Source organism: Hypanus sabinus, chromosome 13 (genome assembly GCF_030144855.1).
Source record: "Hypanus sabinus isolate sHypSab1 chromosome 13, sHypSab1.hap1, whole genome shotgun sequence".
In the NCBI taxonomy this organism is placed as follows: Eukaryota; Metazoa; Chordata; class Chondrichthyes; order Myliobatiformes; family Dasyatidae; genus Hypanus; species Hypanus sabinus.
This window is the reverse complement of record NC_082718.1, coordinates 21,321,257-21,337,960: the sequence shown is the minus strand read 5'-3', so window position 1 is coordinate 21,337,960 and position 16,704 is coordinate 21,321,257. Positions and strand designations below refer to the sequence as shown.

The 16,704-nt window shown below is 46.1% G+C and overlaps 1 protein-coding gene across 1 annotated transcript in view; it reads left to right on the top strand.

Moving 5' to 3' along the window:
• camk1da (calcium/calmodulin-dependent protein kinase 1Da) overlaps positions 1-16,704 on the top strand; it is a 288,325-nt gene that overhangs the window by 78,229 nt on the left and 193,392 nt on the right. Inside the window, exon 2 of the mRNA XM_059987285.1 lies at positions 9,056-9,187. Within this exon, the coding sequence (XP_059843268.1) occupies positions 9,056-9,187 (132 nt within the window). The remainder of the gene's footprint in view (positions 1-9,055; positions 9,188-16,704) is intronic.

Sequence of the window (16,704 nt, the reverse complement as noted above, 5' to 3'; positions counted from 1 at the left end):
GAGGAGAGAGGAGATCTGTGGGGTTTTTTCTACTGTTTTATATATCCAATCATTAAACTTTAGCAAACTAAGTTGGTTTATTATTGTCACGTGTATCGAGTTACAGTGAAAAAACTTTGCTTTGCCTCCTATCCATATAGATAGTTTCATCACATCATGCATTGGTGTGGTACAAGAGAAAACAATAAGAGAATACAGTGAAAAAGAAAGGGCAGTGCAGGCAGGCAGTTAGGTGCAAGGTAAATTGTGAGGCCAGGTGTCCATCTTGCCGTACATACAAGAGTCTGATGACAGTGGAGTAGATGCTGTCCTTAAGCCTGGCCAGCTGCGCTTTCAGGCCTTTATATCTTCTGCCTGACAGGAGGGAGAAGAGAGAAGATCTGGGGTGGGTGGGGTCTTTCATTATCCTTGTGTTTTACTGAGGCAATGAGAAGTATAGTCAGAGTTCATGGAGGGGAGCCGGGTTCCCATGATGTGCTGAGCTGTGTCAACAACTCCCCACAGTCTCTTGTGGCTGCATGCAGAGCGGTTGCCGTATCAAGCCATGACGCATTCAAACAGAGCGCTTTCGATAAAAGGCCATGTAAAATGCAATCCACAAAAATTCGTAAGAGTCAGTGGGACATATTGAATTTCATTAACTTCCCGAGGAAATAGGGATGTTGCTGAGCTTCCTTGGCTGTGACATCAACATAGCTGGACCAGGACAGGCTATTGGTGATGTTGAGTCCTAGGAACTTGAAGCTCTCAACCCGCTCAAGCTCAACATTGTTGTGCTGTAGACAGTTAACATACTAACCCCCCTTCCTCCAGTCAATGACCAGTTCTTATATGTAAAGGATGATGGGTTTGTACAATATTCTGAAGCACTGTATGGGGTTAATCTTCAGAACTAACGATGGATATTATACAGCAACTTCAAAATTGTTTATAAATATTGGTGTGGGTCAAAGGGGACATGCCAGATCTCTTTAGCTTTCTGAGTAAGTTGAGGCACCGGTGAACTTTCTTGGCTGTGGAGTTGCTCCAAGGCTGGGGACAGTTGGAAGTGTTTGCAAAGAGGTGGAGGGAAGGGGGGGGGGGGGATGGAGTAAGTTAGCAGGTGTTAGTGGATTCAGGTAAGGAGGGGTGATAGGCATATAGAGGAGGGGAGAATGGAAGGCAAGAGGTGGAGGTGATGTAGGGATGCAGATGGTGGAATCTGAGAGGAGAGAAGGGTGGTGTATGGGAGCAGATAAGGAAGATTGGGAAGGCTGAAGAGAACAGTGTGGGGAGGGGCCCACTGGGAGGAGTTTGTGGGTAACAGGCAGATGGAGAGGTTGGGGGAAAGTAATAGGGTGATATATCTAAACATTTTCCAGTACAATAGTAGCATTTGAGAAGCATGAATGTGTAGGGGAAAGAGGGATCACATGCAGGCAGAAGGGATTTAGTTTAATTTGGCATCATGGTCAGTGTAGACATTGTGTGCTGTGGGTTCTGTGTTCTAAATTCAAATAGGAATTGGAATTGGTTTATTTTTGTCTTACATACTGAGGTACAGTGAGAAGCTTGTTCTTACAGATCGGATCATTACACTGTGCAGTGAACTAGAATAAGGCAAAACAATAACAGTGCAGAATAAAGTGTAAAAGCTGCTGGAAAATGCAGTGCAAGTGTATGATAAAGTGCAAGATCATAGTGAGGTGGATCTTGAGGTCAGGAGTACAAGAGTCTGATGATGGTGGGGTAGAATCTGACCTTGACCCTGACTGTACATGTTTTCAGGTTATATCTTCTACTAATGGGAGGGGGGAAGAAGAGGGAATGCCAGAGGTGGGTGAGGGTCTTTGATTATGCTGGCTGCTTTACATCTTGTACTGAGTTGCGTCCACAACTCTGCATTTTGTTTTTTTGCAGTGCAGTGCGGAGCAGTTGCCGTATCAAGCTGCTATGCATCTGGCCAGAATGGTTTCTAGGCTACATCAATAAAAAGTGGGACATGCTGAATTTATTTCCTTCCCCCCCTCCCGAGGAAGCAGAGGCTTCTTGACCATGACATCAGAGTGGTCAGACCAGGACACGCCCAGGTGATGTTCAGTCCTACAGATTCAATCTCAACACCATCAAGGCATTGAATAACCTGACACAGGAAATCAGTGGGTCAAGTAGCAAACAAGAGAAAACCTGCAGACACACAAAATGCTGGTGGAACACAGCAGGCCAGGCAGCATCTATAGGAAGACCCCACCCCACCCCCTCCGGTCTTCTATCATTTCGCATTTCCCCCTCCTCCTCCTACTTTCAAATCTCTTACTATCTTTTCTTTCGGTTAGTCCTGACGAAGGGTCTCGGCCCGAAATGTCGACAGTGCTTCTCCCTATAGATGCTGCCTGGCCTGCTGTGTTCCACCAGCATGTTGTGTGTGTTGTTGCTTGAATTTCCAGCATCTGCAGATTTCCTCGTGTTTGCTTTTGAAAACCTACGGATGCCGGAAATCCAAGCATCACACACAAAATGCTGGAGGAACTCAGCAGGCCGGACAAAATCTATGGGAAAAGGTTCAGTCGAGGTGTTGGGCTGAGACCCTTACGGCAGGGTGAAGTGGCATCTGTGGAGAGAAGGAGCCAGTTGGTTTCAGGTCGAGACCGTTTATCTGGTGTGAGTTTCAAGATCCTGCCAACTGAAGGGGCAGCACAGCCACATAGCATACCGCCATTACATTGTCAGCTGTAAAATCGGGGTTCAGTTCCTGCGCTGTCGGTAAGGAGCGTGTACGTTCTCCCCGTGACTACATGGGGTTTTTCCCTCTGGGCGCTCCAGAGTCCGCCCACATTGCAAAGGTTAGGTTTGGTAAACAGCGCATGCTATGTTGGCACCAATTGCGGACTGCGCAGCAAATCCTCACTGATTTGGTTTAACGCAAACGACGTATTTCATTGTATGTTTCAATGTATATATGAGAAATAAATCTAATCTTTAATATCTCTTTCAATGAAACATCCGAAGGCCTAACGTTTCTACATTTAAGTCTTTTATCGTGTTCTGAACAGATTAATGGTTCCATTAAAAGAGAAGGCAATAAAATTTTGCCCACATTTGTAATGTTAATATCTTGCGGCGGAATTTCAGCAAATGGAGGATTATATTTGATTAGTCGTTGCAATGGGATGGAGTGTCAGTGAGCAGTGAATGATGAGGAAGGCTGCTGAACTTGGAGCAAATCGATTTTAAACGCAGGCACCAAAGCAACATCAACTTCCAGGCCAAATGCTGACTGCGCTGATGTTTCTCATTAGGCAGAGTTTAGAATTGGGCGAGGAGAAAAAGCAAAAGGATGTTTCAAACATTCCCGTTGCAATCCAAGTATTTATTTCTAAGGATCAACAGTGCTGAATATAGGACTGAAGGTGTTATGATCGAATGCACGTAGTATACAGAATAAGGGAGATGATTTCTACCTGTCCGCCGGCCATCTATTACAGGTTATTGGTATCACCTGCTGCTGTTACATTTCCAAGGTTGATATAAAGTCAGAGTTGGAGAGTCAAACAGCACCGAATCAGGCCCTTCGGCCCGCAATTACCCTGCTAGCCGTCTCCTCTCCACATCATCCAGCCCACTTTTAGTTGCCCCTACGTTCTTTTCCATGACCACCCGGTCCGTCCGGGTATCGCCTATTCAGGTGCACAATATCGCCACCCCGGTGTATCCTGTTCAGGTCCGCAGGAGCCCCGCTGAGTGGTCGCCCTTTCAGATCCGCTCTACTCCACCCTGCCGAGTCCGCACCCAATTTGTCAGATGGGCTCCAGACCAACCTGCCGCCTCTACGACCCTTTTCTCCCGGCCGCTGACTCTCTTCTCAATTTGCTTCGATCTCACTTCGCTTTGTCATCTCTCAGCCCCATCTGTTGTGGTGGCCCCTCACCCGGCACCTCCTTCACATTGCCCGGCCCAGTCCGAATTGCCCCGCGCAATGTTACAAGACCTGCTGATTCACCCTTACCGGTCCGCAACATCCCCTGTCCTCTTTCAGGTCCGCTGCCATTCGGCCCTTTTGCGTCCGCATCCACTTTAGAGTTTACTTGCTGATTTGCAATCCTCGCCTCCAGGTCGGCTTGAGTTCTATCTACCCTGGTGTATTCCTTTCAGTTCTGCGAGGCCAACCTTTCCCAGTCCGAATGATCTCCTTTTCCGGCTGCTCATCACATTGTCCGGTCCAATCTGAGTTGCCTCAAAACTCAGGAGAGAAGATTTAGGATGGAGATGAGGAGAAACTTTTTCCCAGAGAGTGGTGAATCTGTGGAATTCTCTGCACAGGGAAGCAGTTGAGGCTTCTTCACTAAATATATTTAAGGTACATTTAGATAGATTTTTACATAGTAAGGGAATTAAGGGTTATGGGAAAAGGCAGGTAGATAGAGCCGAGTTTACGGACAGATCAGCCATGATCTTACTGAATGGCGGGGCAGGCTCGATGGGCCGGATGGTCTTCTCCTGCTCCTATTTCTTATGTTGCCCATTCAAAATGTACGCGTCTGTTGCTGGTTTACCTTACACAGTCCGAGCCACCCAACAATCACCCTTTCCGGCCGGCAAGAGCTCCAGCCCTGCGTATCATATTCAGATCCGCTTGACAGCTACCCTTACACAGTTCTCTAAACCTTCATCCTCTCTGGTCCCATGAGTGCTCCTCTAGTATTTACTTTTCAGGCCGCTTCTCAGTCCACTGGCTCGTGACGCGGCACCTCCTTCCTGACTGTCCCATTGCTCAGTGTCCATCACTTTGAACGGTCCGATTCAGCTCGATCCCAGCGAATCCTTTTCATGTCCGCTTTACTGAGTCCCGCTGTGCTTTCATCCTACACGGTTCGCCATGCCATCAACCTTTCTGGTCTGTCTGAGTTCTGCGCTCATGCTAACTGGTCCGCTTGAAGCCCGTCGGGCTATCACCCACTGTCCGAACCCGGCCGTACGTACCCGGGTCAACCTGCCGCCTCTGTGACTCGCCCCTCCCGCCGGCTCCCTCTCGAACCTCGAGCTTCGAACTTCCTTCATTTTGCCGTCTCAGCCTTTTCATGCCTTACCCCACCCGGCCCATCACCCAGCAGCTGGTCGCATTGCCCCAATCCGCTTTCAGTTGCCCATTCGCACTCGAAGGTATTTTGCCACCTTCCCTCCCACAGACGCTACTCGGCCCGTCGAGTTCCTCCAGCAGATTGTTTGTTGCTTCAAATTCCAGATCCACCCAATTATCTCTACTCCTGCGCCCGATTTCCTTCCACCTTAATATCGGTCTTATTTTTGGTGGGAATGTGAAACGAGTTGCTAGAGGAAGTGGTGGATGCGGGTTCGATTGTATTGTCTTTAAAGGTTTGGAGAGGTACGTGGACGGGTATGGGCAGTGGGACTGGGCAGAATAGCGGTTTGGCATGGAATAGAGGCGCTGAAGGGCCAGTTCCTGCGCTATGGCGCTTTATCGCTCTTGACTGTATGAACTTTACGCTGGTGTATCCTAGTCAGGAGCCTGGACCTACTCGGTCCGCAGAACCATGCGCCTGAGCCCAGTCCTGGTGTGTTCCTTTCAGATCCGCTACCCTACTTACCCGACGTGGTTCGCGCTCGCCTGCTCAGCCCGTTGGCGCTTTACCCCAGCCGATGCGCGATGGCTCGCTGCCCGGCGCCTCTTAACATGTTCCAGAGTCTAGAATGTAATTTGGGTCCGGACTCTAGATCCAATTTACATTCAAAATTCATTCCCAATGGGGAGGAGACTTTTCTGGTAAATTTGCTCCTGGGATCGTCCTCGTGAGTTATCCGTGAGTCCTAGAGAAGAGCCGTGGAGAGCTCCGCTCGGGCCAGCTGCCGGGAATTTTTCCCGGGACGTGTCTGTTCCCTAGGGAAAGAACAAGCGGTGTCAACGGGCACCATGGACATATTCCGGAACCGTTGGGAACTATGGGGGTTAAATGGCATCCTAGATAGGATAGGAACATTTCAATTTGGTTGACAGCTGTTATCCATTTATATTCGTGATGTGCTGAACAGTGTCCGCGGCACCAGTTTCGTGCGTCATGTACAGACGCTTTACCGAACCGCGATCGATCCTTTCTATGGTGCATCGATAAAAATTGATATAAAATTGATAAGGGTCGACAGATTTGGTTTTTTTAGCCGCTCGTGGAAGCAGAGGCATTGGGGGCTTTCGTGGCTGTGACATCAAAGTGGTTGGACCAGGACAGTCCATTGGCGGGGTTCGCCCCTATGAGCTTGAAACTGTCAACCCTCTCAACCTCAGCTGGTTGTTGTAGACAGGAGCGTGGGCATCGCCCTCGTCCCCGAAGACAATTGCTACTCTTTTGTTTCGTCGATATTTTGTTGTTGATATGGTTGCCGAGGGGAAGTTTTTCTGTTCGGACTAGTTCCAACCTTCCTGTGTTCCCGTGCTGTATAATTGACCAGAGGGGGTTGACTGTTGGCCGTGTTGGAACAGGCTTGTGAAAGATATGTATACATAAAGAAGAATACATACATGTCCAAACATGCACACATGTATATGCACACACATGGGGCACAAACACATGGACCCAGATGCATGCACACAAATACATGCACACATATCCACACAGATACAATATTCATACATGTATACATCTACACTCAGTGGCCACTTTTTTAGGTACACCTGTACACCTGCTGGTAATGCAAATATCAAAGTCAGCCAATAGTGTGGCAGCAACTCGGTGTATAAAAGCATGCAGACGTGGTCAAGAGGTTCAGTTGTTGTTCAGACCAAACATCAAAGTGGGGAAGAAATATGATCTAAGTGACGGTGATTGTTGATGCCAGAAGGGGTGGTTCCAGTATCTCAGAGACCACTGATCTCCCGGGATTTTCACACCCAACAGTCTCTAAAGTTTACAGAAAATAGTGTGAAATACAAAAAGACAGCATCCAGTGAGCAGCAGTCTTGTGGTTGAAAATGCCTTAGTAACAAATGAGGTTAGATGAGAATGGCTGGAGTGTTTCAAGCTGAGAGGAAGGTGACAGTAACTCATATAACCATGCATAACACCAGTGGTGCAGAACAACATCTCTGAATGCACAGCACATTGAATCTTGGATGAGCTGCAGCAGCAGAAGGCGACAAGCATACAGGAGGTATCTAATAAAGAGACCATGGGTGTATACGAGCACACACACACACACACACACATTTCAGTACAGGTTGCTGAGCAGGGGTAGTAATTGAAGACGATCGACGCCCTCTGTAACATTTCAAGAAACGAGTGCTATTTATCTCAGGATCAATGTACCAATATGTTTTGAAGAACCATGCCTCTCCCAGCTGCTCTGCTGACTGAAGCATGGCCTCAAAATTGCTGTGAAGATTATAGTGAGATTCTTGTTGTTTCCTTTAGATTGTGAATCATTTAGCAGTGTGTGCAACCACACATCACTTAGGACGTTGCTGTACTACATCCAGGCTCCTGTAGACGCTCCCTTTGATGTCTCACCAAAGACTCAGCGGGTTGGCTTTGAGCTGCTTTTATGCTGCCGAGCCCAGTAAATAAGCATCTTTTTAAAAGTAACCAATAGTTTTAATGCAATGTTAAATCTTAATTAGCTAACTCTCTTAAACAGAAGAAGTGTGAATCTTTTTATTTTAATTATGAGCATATGCAGTGGATTCTAGTTAATTGAGACATATCAGGACCAGTACATTTTGGCCCCATTAAGTAGCTACCCCAATTGGCTAAGGTTTCATGGAAATAGTTAAAATGGTATATAAAAAAAAGACGAATTTCCATTTAACTGAGTAACAAATTATATAGTTAAAGGAAATATAGAACAAGTTAGAACAGTTGGCCGCTGTATCTGACGGTGACAGGAATCCTGAGCAAGTGAGTTTTTACAGTGGAGAAGCTTTTGCACTGGGGCAGTTCCACTCTGTCACCCCGGGAGAGTCCAGGTACAATGGGCTGATTAGACGTCTCAGCTGAGGTCTTCCCTGGTTGTGGTTGTGTCCATTTGCTTAGGCATGCCCTCTGCTCTCCATAAAGTGTTGTAGGACAGCCTTCCTAGCTGCTGGATTTCACTGGAGCTCTCATCCGCCCAGTCTGCCAGAGCTGACTTCGCATGCTAAGACGGGCAAATCTGGATCTCACTGGGGTAGAGACCCATCAGCTACCCTCTCCTGGTCTATCCCGTCTGTTGACAGGGTACCGGGTTACTTGGAGCCTTAGGTGAGAGCTGAGTGTCCAGTGAGGTCAAAAGGTAGCATTCAAAATGATTGTCAATACCTTCAAATTCTTCATAGTCCCTGACTTGTTGAAGTAATGAAATAATTTCACTTTCACTCCCAGCTGTTCCTGGCATTCCAGGTCTGAATCCTTGAAACTGCGGTGAGCAAAACGGTTCTGAATTGTCTTACTGCTTATTTCTCACCAACTGTCAGAGACAAAACTCTCTGCTTTTTGAACACAAGCACATGCAACTGACACTATTTAAGAACTGTTTACTCTAAGCATAGTGTAATGTTAAATGGCCACATAAGCACATGTGACTGACACTAGTTAGAAACTGTTCAGCAACAGTCTCTTGTCCAAATTAAATGGCATATTGTCCCAAATAAACATTAACCTTTAGGGAATCCTGCATTAGGTTTCCCATGCCGTTCTGCATCTCAGATTTTTAAATTTTCTCTCTATTTAGAATATAGTCTACCTTTTCATTTCTTCTACCAAAGTCCATGACCATTCACTTTTCAACACTGTATTCCGTCTGCCACTTGTTTGCCCATTCTCCTAATCTCTCTAAATCCTATTGCCGACTCCCTGTTGCCTGGAGCAGAGAGGCAGTGAGATCACCTCTCATCTTTCTAAACTGCTCGAGTTGCAGCTAGCCCTGTTCCACCTCCTGAGGCGGTGAGTTGGGGAACTTATCACATCAGTATGGACTGCCTTTGTTATGGGCAATAGCGCCTGAGGTTGCTGCTTGTGTCATCTGATCTCTGCTCTCTCTCCTCTTTCTGCTCACTTTGTCTGATTTCCTATCTCCCTTCATCTCGTTGCAGAGGTGCCTTTTCGGAAGTCGTCATGGCAAAGGAGAGGGCCACTGGCAAGATGTTTGCCATCAAATGCATTCCGAAGAAGGCCTTGAAAGGCAAGGAAAGTAGCATCGAGAATGAAATTGCTGTTCTCCGAAGGTGAGTGAGGTTTGATCTGGTGATATTGAACCGGAGGTTCTCCGGAAGTCAAGAAGAAGGCATAAAACTTGGTTGTACAGCCATTTTATTACATGTTACAAGGACAAAGAAAGTTGTAATGGTCTCATACTCAACTAGAGCTAACAACATTCCAGTGATAGCGATTAACGTATTGGTGGTGGTGGCATCCGTCGATCTTGGGAGACCATGGATCTGCGCCTGGAGTTTCCAGGGCGCAGGCCTGGGCAGGTTTGTATGGGAGACCGGCAGTTGCCCAAGCTGCAGGCCTTCCCCTCTTCATGCCACCGATGTTGTCCAAGGGAAGGGCACTAGGACCCATGCAGCTTGGCACCGGTGACGTCGCAGAGCGATGTGTTGTTAAGTGCCTTGCTCAAGGACACAAACACGCTGCCTCAGCTGAGGCTCGAACCAGTGACCTTCAGGCTACTAGTCTGATGCCTTGCCCACTAGGCCACGTGCCAACACAATGAATGTATTAAATAGCCAGATTCAAGTGGCATGACACCTGCTGCATAAAAATTGAGAAGCTTCTAGAAGGTGCTGAATCAGCTATACTATCGTTACCAGAAACAATTCTGAACAATTAGCATAAGAAAATTAAACTACGGCAAAAATACTAGAAAAGTAACAATTCTGTATCCTAACCCAACTGTAACTAACTGTGACACGATGTGTTAGAGCCCGATCACTAGATTCACATCAGCAATGTGGAACAGGCAGCATAAATGATCTTGGGATTCAGTTCAAAGTTCAAAGTACATTTAATTATTAAGCATTTACAGGGAAAAAAGAAATACAATGGAATTTATGAACATCTATGCCAAAACTGACAAACAACCAATGTGCAAAAGAAGACAAACTGTGCAAATAAAAAAGAGCGCGAGTTATCGAGTCTTTGAGTGTGAGTCTGTAGGTTGTGGAATCAGTTGAGTGTTGAGGTGAGTAAGTTTCCAAACTGGGGTCAGGATGGTTGTAGGGTAATAACTGTTCCTGAGCCTGGTGGCATGGGACCTAAGGCTCCTTTACTTCCTGTTCAATCGTAGTCTTGAGAAGAAAGCATGGCCTGGATGGGGTAGGGTGATGGCTTGGTGCTGGATGCTGCTTTCTTGTGGAAGCTCACCTTGTAGAGATGCTCAATGGCAGGAAGGGCCTTGACTGTATCTATCACTCTCTGTACTCTTTTCCATTTCTGGGCATTGATGTTTCCGTACCTGGCTATAATACAACTAGTTAGGGTGCCCTACACTGTGCATCCATAGAAGTTTGTCAAAATATTTGGTGACATGCAAACCTCTAGGATCATAGAGGCAGTGTTAAGCCTTCTTTGCGATGATACTTATGTTATGGTTCCAGGATATGTTAAAACCAAGGAATTTAAAACTACTAATCCTATTGACCTGGATTCTCCTACTGAGGACTAGCTCATGGACTTCCAGCTTCTTTCTCCTGTGGTGGTTAGGAACAGGGGCTGGCATGGAAAACACTGGTCCTGGAGAGGTTGAGAGCACTGGTTAGGTCACAGTTGGACAGTTGCATCCAATGCTGGTCACCACACCACAAGAAAGGGCAATGGTCCTAGAGAGGATGAGAGGGATGTTGACTGGAATGATTCCTGGAATGAAGGTTCTCAGAGAGACGGAGAAGCTGGGCTTGTCTTCCTCAGAGTGAAAGTTGAGAGGAGGTGGACAACTGCTATCAACGGGGCCCATAAAGAAAATCAGGTTTTTTATCTCTGTGCTATAGGACATGAAATTTGTTGTTTTGCAATAGTAGTGCAGTGCAAAGACTTACAAAATTAAATAGTGCTAAGAAAAGGAACAAGGAGGTCATGTTCATGGACTGTTCAGAAATCTGATGGCGGAGGGGAAAAAGTTGTTCCTGACTCATTGATTGTGGATCTTTAGGCTCCTTTCCCTCCTCCCTGGTGGCAGTAATGAAATAAGGCCACGCCCTGTATTGTGAAGATTCTTAGTGGTGCATGCTGCTTTCTTGAAGTGCCACTTCTTGAAGATATTTTTGATGGTGAGGAGGGTTGTGCCGTGATGGAGCTGGCTGAGTCTTCAACTCTCTTCAGCTTCCTTCAATCAGTCAGTGATGCAAACCGTCAGAATGTTCTCCTCAATTTCCTCAAGCTCCTAATGAAGTACAGACTCTGGCATGCCTTCTTCAAGATTGCGTCAATGTCTTGGGCCCAGGATAGATCCTCTGAGATGCTGACACCCAGGAGTTTCCACCGTTGACCTCTCAATGAGGGCCGGTGTGTGTTTTTTTGCTTCCTCAGTGAATTGTTAATGAATGGAATGAAACTGAGTGAATGGGGTGAGGACCAGTTTAAATTTCTGAGCTGACCAGACAGAGGGGGGATGTGAGGAAAATCATTTTCATAGAGAGTTCTGCCTTCCAGCTCACCACTGGGGGAAGCAGAGTCAGTCATGGCCTTCGAAAGGGTGTTGTGTCAGGACTTGATTGTGGGAAAAGGATGAAGAAGTGGGACTGATGGACTGCCAAAGCTTCAATGGGTCAAAAGGCCACTTTCTGTGCCACAAAGATAGTGTGATTCTGTTTTGTATCTTATTTCTATAGGAGTCACCGTGATATATTCCAACACAGTGGAATATCATATAACCTCATTTCTGAAGGCATGGATGCACTGAAAAACATTGTAAACATACTCTACTTTTAGTCTTTGGAGCCTCCTTGTGATGTCACTTCCTGCTGCATTGAACTAAATATATCGGTAAAATGGGTGAACGTAGCCAATGTAAATCTCTGAGACAGAAGACTTACCTCACCAGCACTTGGCTTGTGGTAGCCGTTATGTTAACTGTACAGTAGTGTGGTGGTCAGTTACTTCACTGCGCCAGTAAGCCAGGTTCAATTCCTGCCGCTGTCCGTAAGGAGTTGTTCATTCTCCTCATGACTGTGTGGATTTTCTCCACATTTCAGAGACGTACAGGTTAGGGTCAGGGAGTTGTGGGCAAGCTATGTTGGCGCTGGAAGGGCAGAACCCCTTCGGCAGGACTGATATATATGATGGGTAATTGAGAAATTCATGGCCTAAGGTAGAAGGAGATGAGTTATTAACTCGAAACTTCCTGCATTATCACACAAAGAGTTGAGCTGTACGTGCATGTAACAAGAGCATCATGGTGATGAGTTATACAGCTCTCACTATATGCACGTGCAGTTCAACTCTTTGAGTGATTATGCAGAAATTTTGAAGTTAATAACTCATCTACCTTAGGCCACGAACCTATCAATCACCCCTGCTGTGGACCACTTCTGGAGGTCCAAGATGCCGACTTCTACAAAGAAGGGATCCGTATGCTCCATGACCGCTGGACTAAGTGTGTAAATGTAGGAGGGACTATGTTGAAAAATAAATGTGCTAGGCTTTCTAAAATTGACTCTTTCTACCTTAGGCCACAAACTTATCATCACCCCTCGTGTGTGTGTATATAAATATATATATATATATATGTAATTCTTATTATAATTTATAGAAATATGCACTATAAATTTTACTGCTGCAAAACAATAAAGGATTTTGGACCGAAACATCGACTGTACTCTTTTCCATAGATGCTGCCTGGCCTGCTGAGTTCCTCCAGCATCTTGTTGTGTTGTTCAGATTTCCAGCATCTGCAGATTTTCTCTTGTTAGTTCTCTCCACGTTCTCATCTACTCCACCCAGATTCTACCATCCACCCACCCACCGGACTTGGGGCAAGTTACCGTGGCCGGTAACCTTACCAACTGGCAGGATGTGGGAGGAAACCAGAACAGCCAGGGAAAAACCCATTGCAATCACAGAGTGTACAAACTCCACACAGACAGCACCCACGTTCAGAATTGAACCCTGGTCACCGGAACTGAGTGACACCTTACTATAGGGCAAAGCTTTAGGAGAATGAGTGGTTTAATTTTCAATATTAATTTCACATTGCTTAATGCTTTTGATTATTTTATAGAATTTTGGATGATTGATTTTATCATTAAAGCTGCTTTTAAATTTTAATGTTGCATATCACATTTTTAAGTGTAAGAGAAAGAAAATGAATTAAAGTCTCTGCCGGCTTTAACAGCCAGCTAAATGGTGAATGGGGCTTTGCAAACTGTCAAAAATATATCAGTGATATTTAGAGAGTGGACTACTAGTGGTGGAGATGTTTGGGATGTTCAGTTGAAATCAGCACACTCTTCACTGATAGAGACACACAGCTCAGAAGTAAGCACTTTGGCCCATCAAACCCATGCTGACCCTCAATTACCCATCGTTACGATAGTCCTACCCTCACGCATTTTATTATGTACAGAGCAGGAAGAGGCCCTTTGGCCCACAATGTTGTGTCAAACTAAACTAATAATTTAAATTTCTAACTATACTTGTCCCCTTTCCCCACATAATGCTCTTGTTTTTTGTTGTTTCTGCTTGTGTTGTTCTGCTGAACGTTATGAGCATTGGTGCTGGAGTGTGTGGCTACATTTGCAGGCTGCCCCCAGCACATCCCTAGGTTGTGTTGGTGGCTCACACAAACGATGCATTTCACTGTGTGCGTCAATATACATGTGACAAATAAATCAAAATCTGAATTAATGTCCAAATCCCTCCAGTCTTTACGCATTTGTGTGCCTATTTAAGAGCTTCTCCTCGATAGCCAGCATCAGCGCACCTGTCATCAAGGACATAAATGCAGAAAGGGGCCAGTAACATCACGAAGGATCTCACCGACCCTGCTCATGGACTGCATGTCCCACTCTCATCAAAGAGGAGGCTCAAAAGAGCAACAGACTCAAAAACAGCAACTTTCCCCAAGCAGTGAGGCTGATCCACACCTCCACCCACTAACCCACCCCTCCACAACCCAACCACCACCACTACTTTATCATTTCCATAAAGTTCCATATCATATCATGAAGTTCCACACATTTCCATATTATTCCATAAAGCATCACTTTACGGACATACTATCAATCTATTATGTATTTATATTTATGGTGTTTTTAAATTATTGTGTTATTTTTGTGCTGCTTTGGATCCAGAGTAACAATTATTTTGTTCTCGTTTACATTTGTGTACTGGAAATGACAGTAAACAATCTCGAATCTTGAATTGTAATCACCTTCATTGTATTTGCTTCTATGAATCCCCCTGGCAGTGTATTCCAGGCACCCATCCTGCTCAAATCCTTTGACTCCCCCTCTCACCTGAAATACATGCTCCATAGTATTAGGTTTCAGTACTGAAGAAAAACACACCAGCTGTCTAAGCCTCTAGTAATCTTAACCCTCATCAGATCCCTCCTGAGCGTCTGCTGTTCAAGAGAAGAACACCCACTTTGGCCCAGCCTCTTTCCTATAGCTCATGGTCTCTAATCCAGGCCCTGAGAATGCTATTCTCCCCTCCATTCTGCCACCAACTGCCCCCCCCACATTCTACCACTCGCTTGCAAGCTACAGCCACCACACCCCCGGGACTATTTATGGCGGCCAACCTACATGTGTCTGAGTTGTGGGAGGAGATGGGGAAACACACAATCACAAAGCGAGCGAGCTCCACCTGAGATGGAACCTGGCACCAAGAGGCTGTGCCTCTATCGGCCACTGATGGCCAAGGACCAGCGTCGTCCTATGCAATTTTTGTTTAAGGATTTCTTTTTCAGCTGCTGTTTCTGCTCCTTTTAATCTTGGGCTGTTACTGCCTGGAAACCAGGAAAGGTATCACAATATTGCAACGCATCTCAGGACTGTAGAGGCAGCACTTACCAGCGCCTTAAAAGGAAATGGTACCTGAGGGCTTTGCTGTGTTCATTTTACCGGGAATCAGATTTGCTCTTTAATATTTTATCCCTGTTCCTGTTCTAAACTCAGACTGAACTGCCTGGGCAAGAGTGACACCATGGTGCAAATGGTAGAGCACTTGCTTACAGTGTCGGGGACTGTGGTTCAGTCCTAACCTCTGATGCTGTCTGTGTGGAGTCTGCACGCTCACCCTGTGCCGTGTGGGTTTTCTCCAGGTGCTTTGCTTTCTTCCCATAACCCAAAGGGTTGGTAGGTTGATTGGATAGTGTAAATTGCCCCTGAGTGTAGGTAGGTGGTAGAATGGTGGGGAGAGTGGGTGGGAGTGGATGGGGGAGTGTGGGAGACAGTGGGTTACAGAAAAGTACATGGGAGAATGAGACTGTTGGAGTAACTCTGTGAATTAGATAGACTTAACGGGTGGAATAGCCTCCTTGAGAAATATTGGATCTCTCGATCTCTCAGTCTGTCTTGTCGTGACCCTTGCACATTCTTTATCTACATGCATTGCACTTTGTAACAGTAGCATCATATTATGAATTCTCTTTATTTTTGTACAATATGCGGGATGGCATGCCAACAAAAGGGGCTGCACATTAGCGCAGTGGTTAGGGTAATTCTGTTATAGCATTAGAAAGAACGTCAAAGTTTATGGGGAGAAGGTAGGAGACTGGGATTGGGAGGGATAATAACTCAACCATGATGGAATGAGAGGCAGTCTCGATGGGCCAAATAGCCCAACACTACCTCTGAGAATTACGGTGTCTGAAAACAAGTGTCGGGCTGTGGGAAGGATTCAGAGAGAGCAGCAGAAAAATAATTAATTTGAAGTGTGAGAAATTCAGCCAGCTGGAGATACGAGTGGGCGGCAATGGGATATAAATTGTACCCTCCACGCCAGCTGAATTAAAAACCACAGGAAAGCGCGAGCCGAGCGAGAGGGGATGAAAACAAGGGAGTAGACCAGAAAGTGGGATACACTGAGGATAATTTGGCACAGTATCCATTTTATGTGAAAGCCTGTTACTCTGGTATCCTGAGCTGTGGCTCCCCACATTCACATGCGCTGAGGGGACTCGAGGCTGCAGGAAACGTGACTCTGAACACACTCAGCTCGTTGCTCTGATTGTCCTCCAGCATCCATCTCTGGTGCAGAGTTGTCACGGCACTCGGAGGGAAGGAGCAAGTGTCTGACTCAGGAGCTGACAAAGCTAATCTCTGCTCATTGCCGCCCTGGCCCTGGTCTCCAGATCCCATTCTGAGATCTCCTCCGCTCCACCACTGCCTCCACTGTTTATATCAGATCCAGGTTTATTATCACTGACCTGTACTCCGAGGCTGCTTTATTAGGTACAGGAGTGGACCTGGTGTAGCCCATCCTCTTCAATTTTTGACATGCTGTGCATTCAGAGATGCTCTTCTGCACACCACTGTTGCAGAGCATGGCTATCTGAGTTACTGTTGCACTCCTGTCAGCTTGAACCAGTCTGGCAATTCTCCTCTGACCTCTCTCATTAATGAGGCATTTTCTCCCACAAAACTGCTGCTCAGTAGATCTTTCCTCTTGCTTCTTGCACTCTTCTCCTTAAACTAGAGACAGTTGTGTGTGAAAATCCTGGGAGATTTGCAATTTCGGAGATACTCAAACCACCCTGTCTGGCACCAACAGTCATTTCATGGTCAAAGGCATTTCTTCC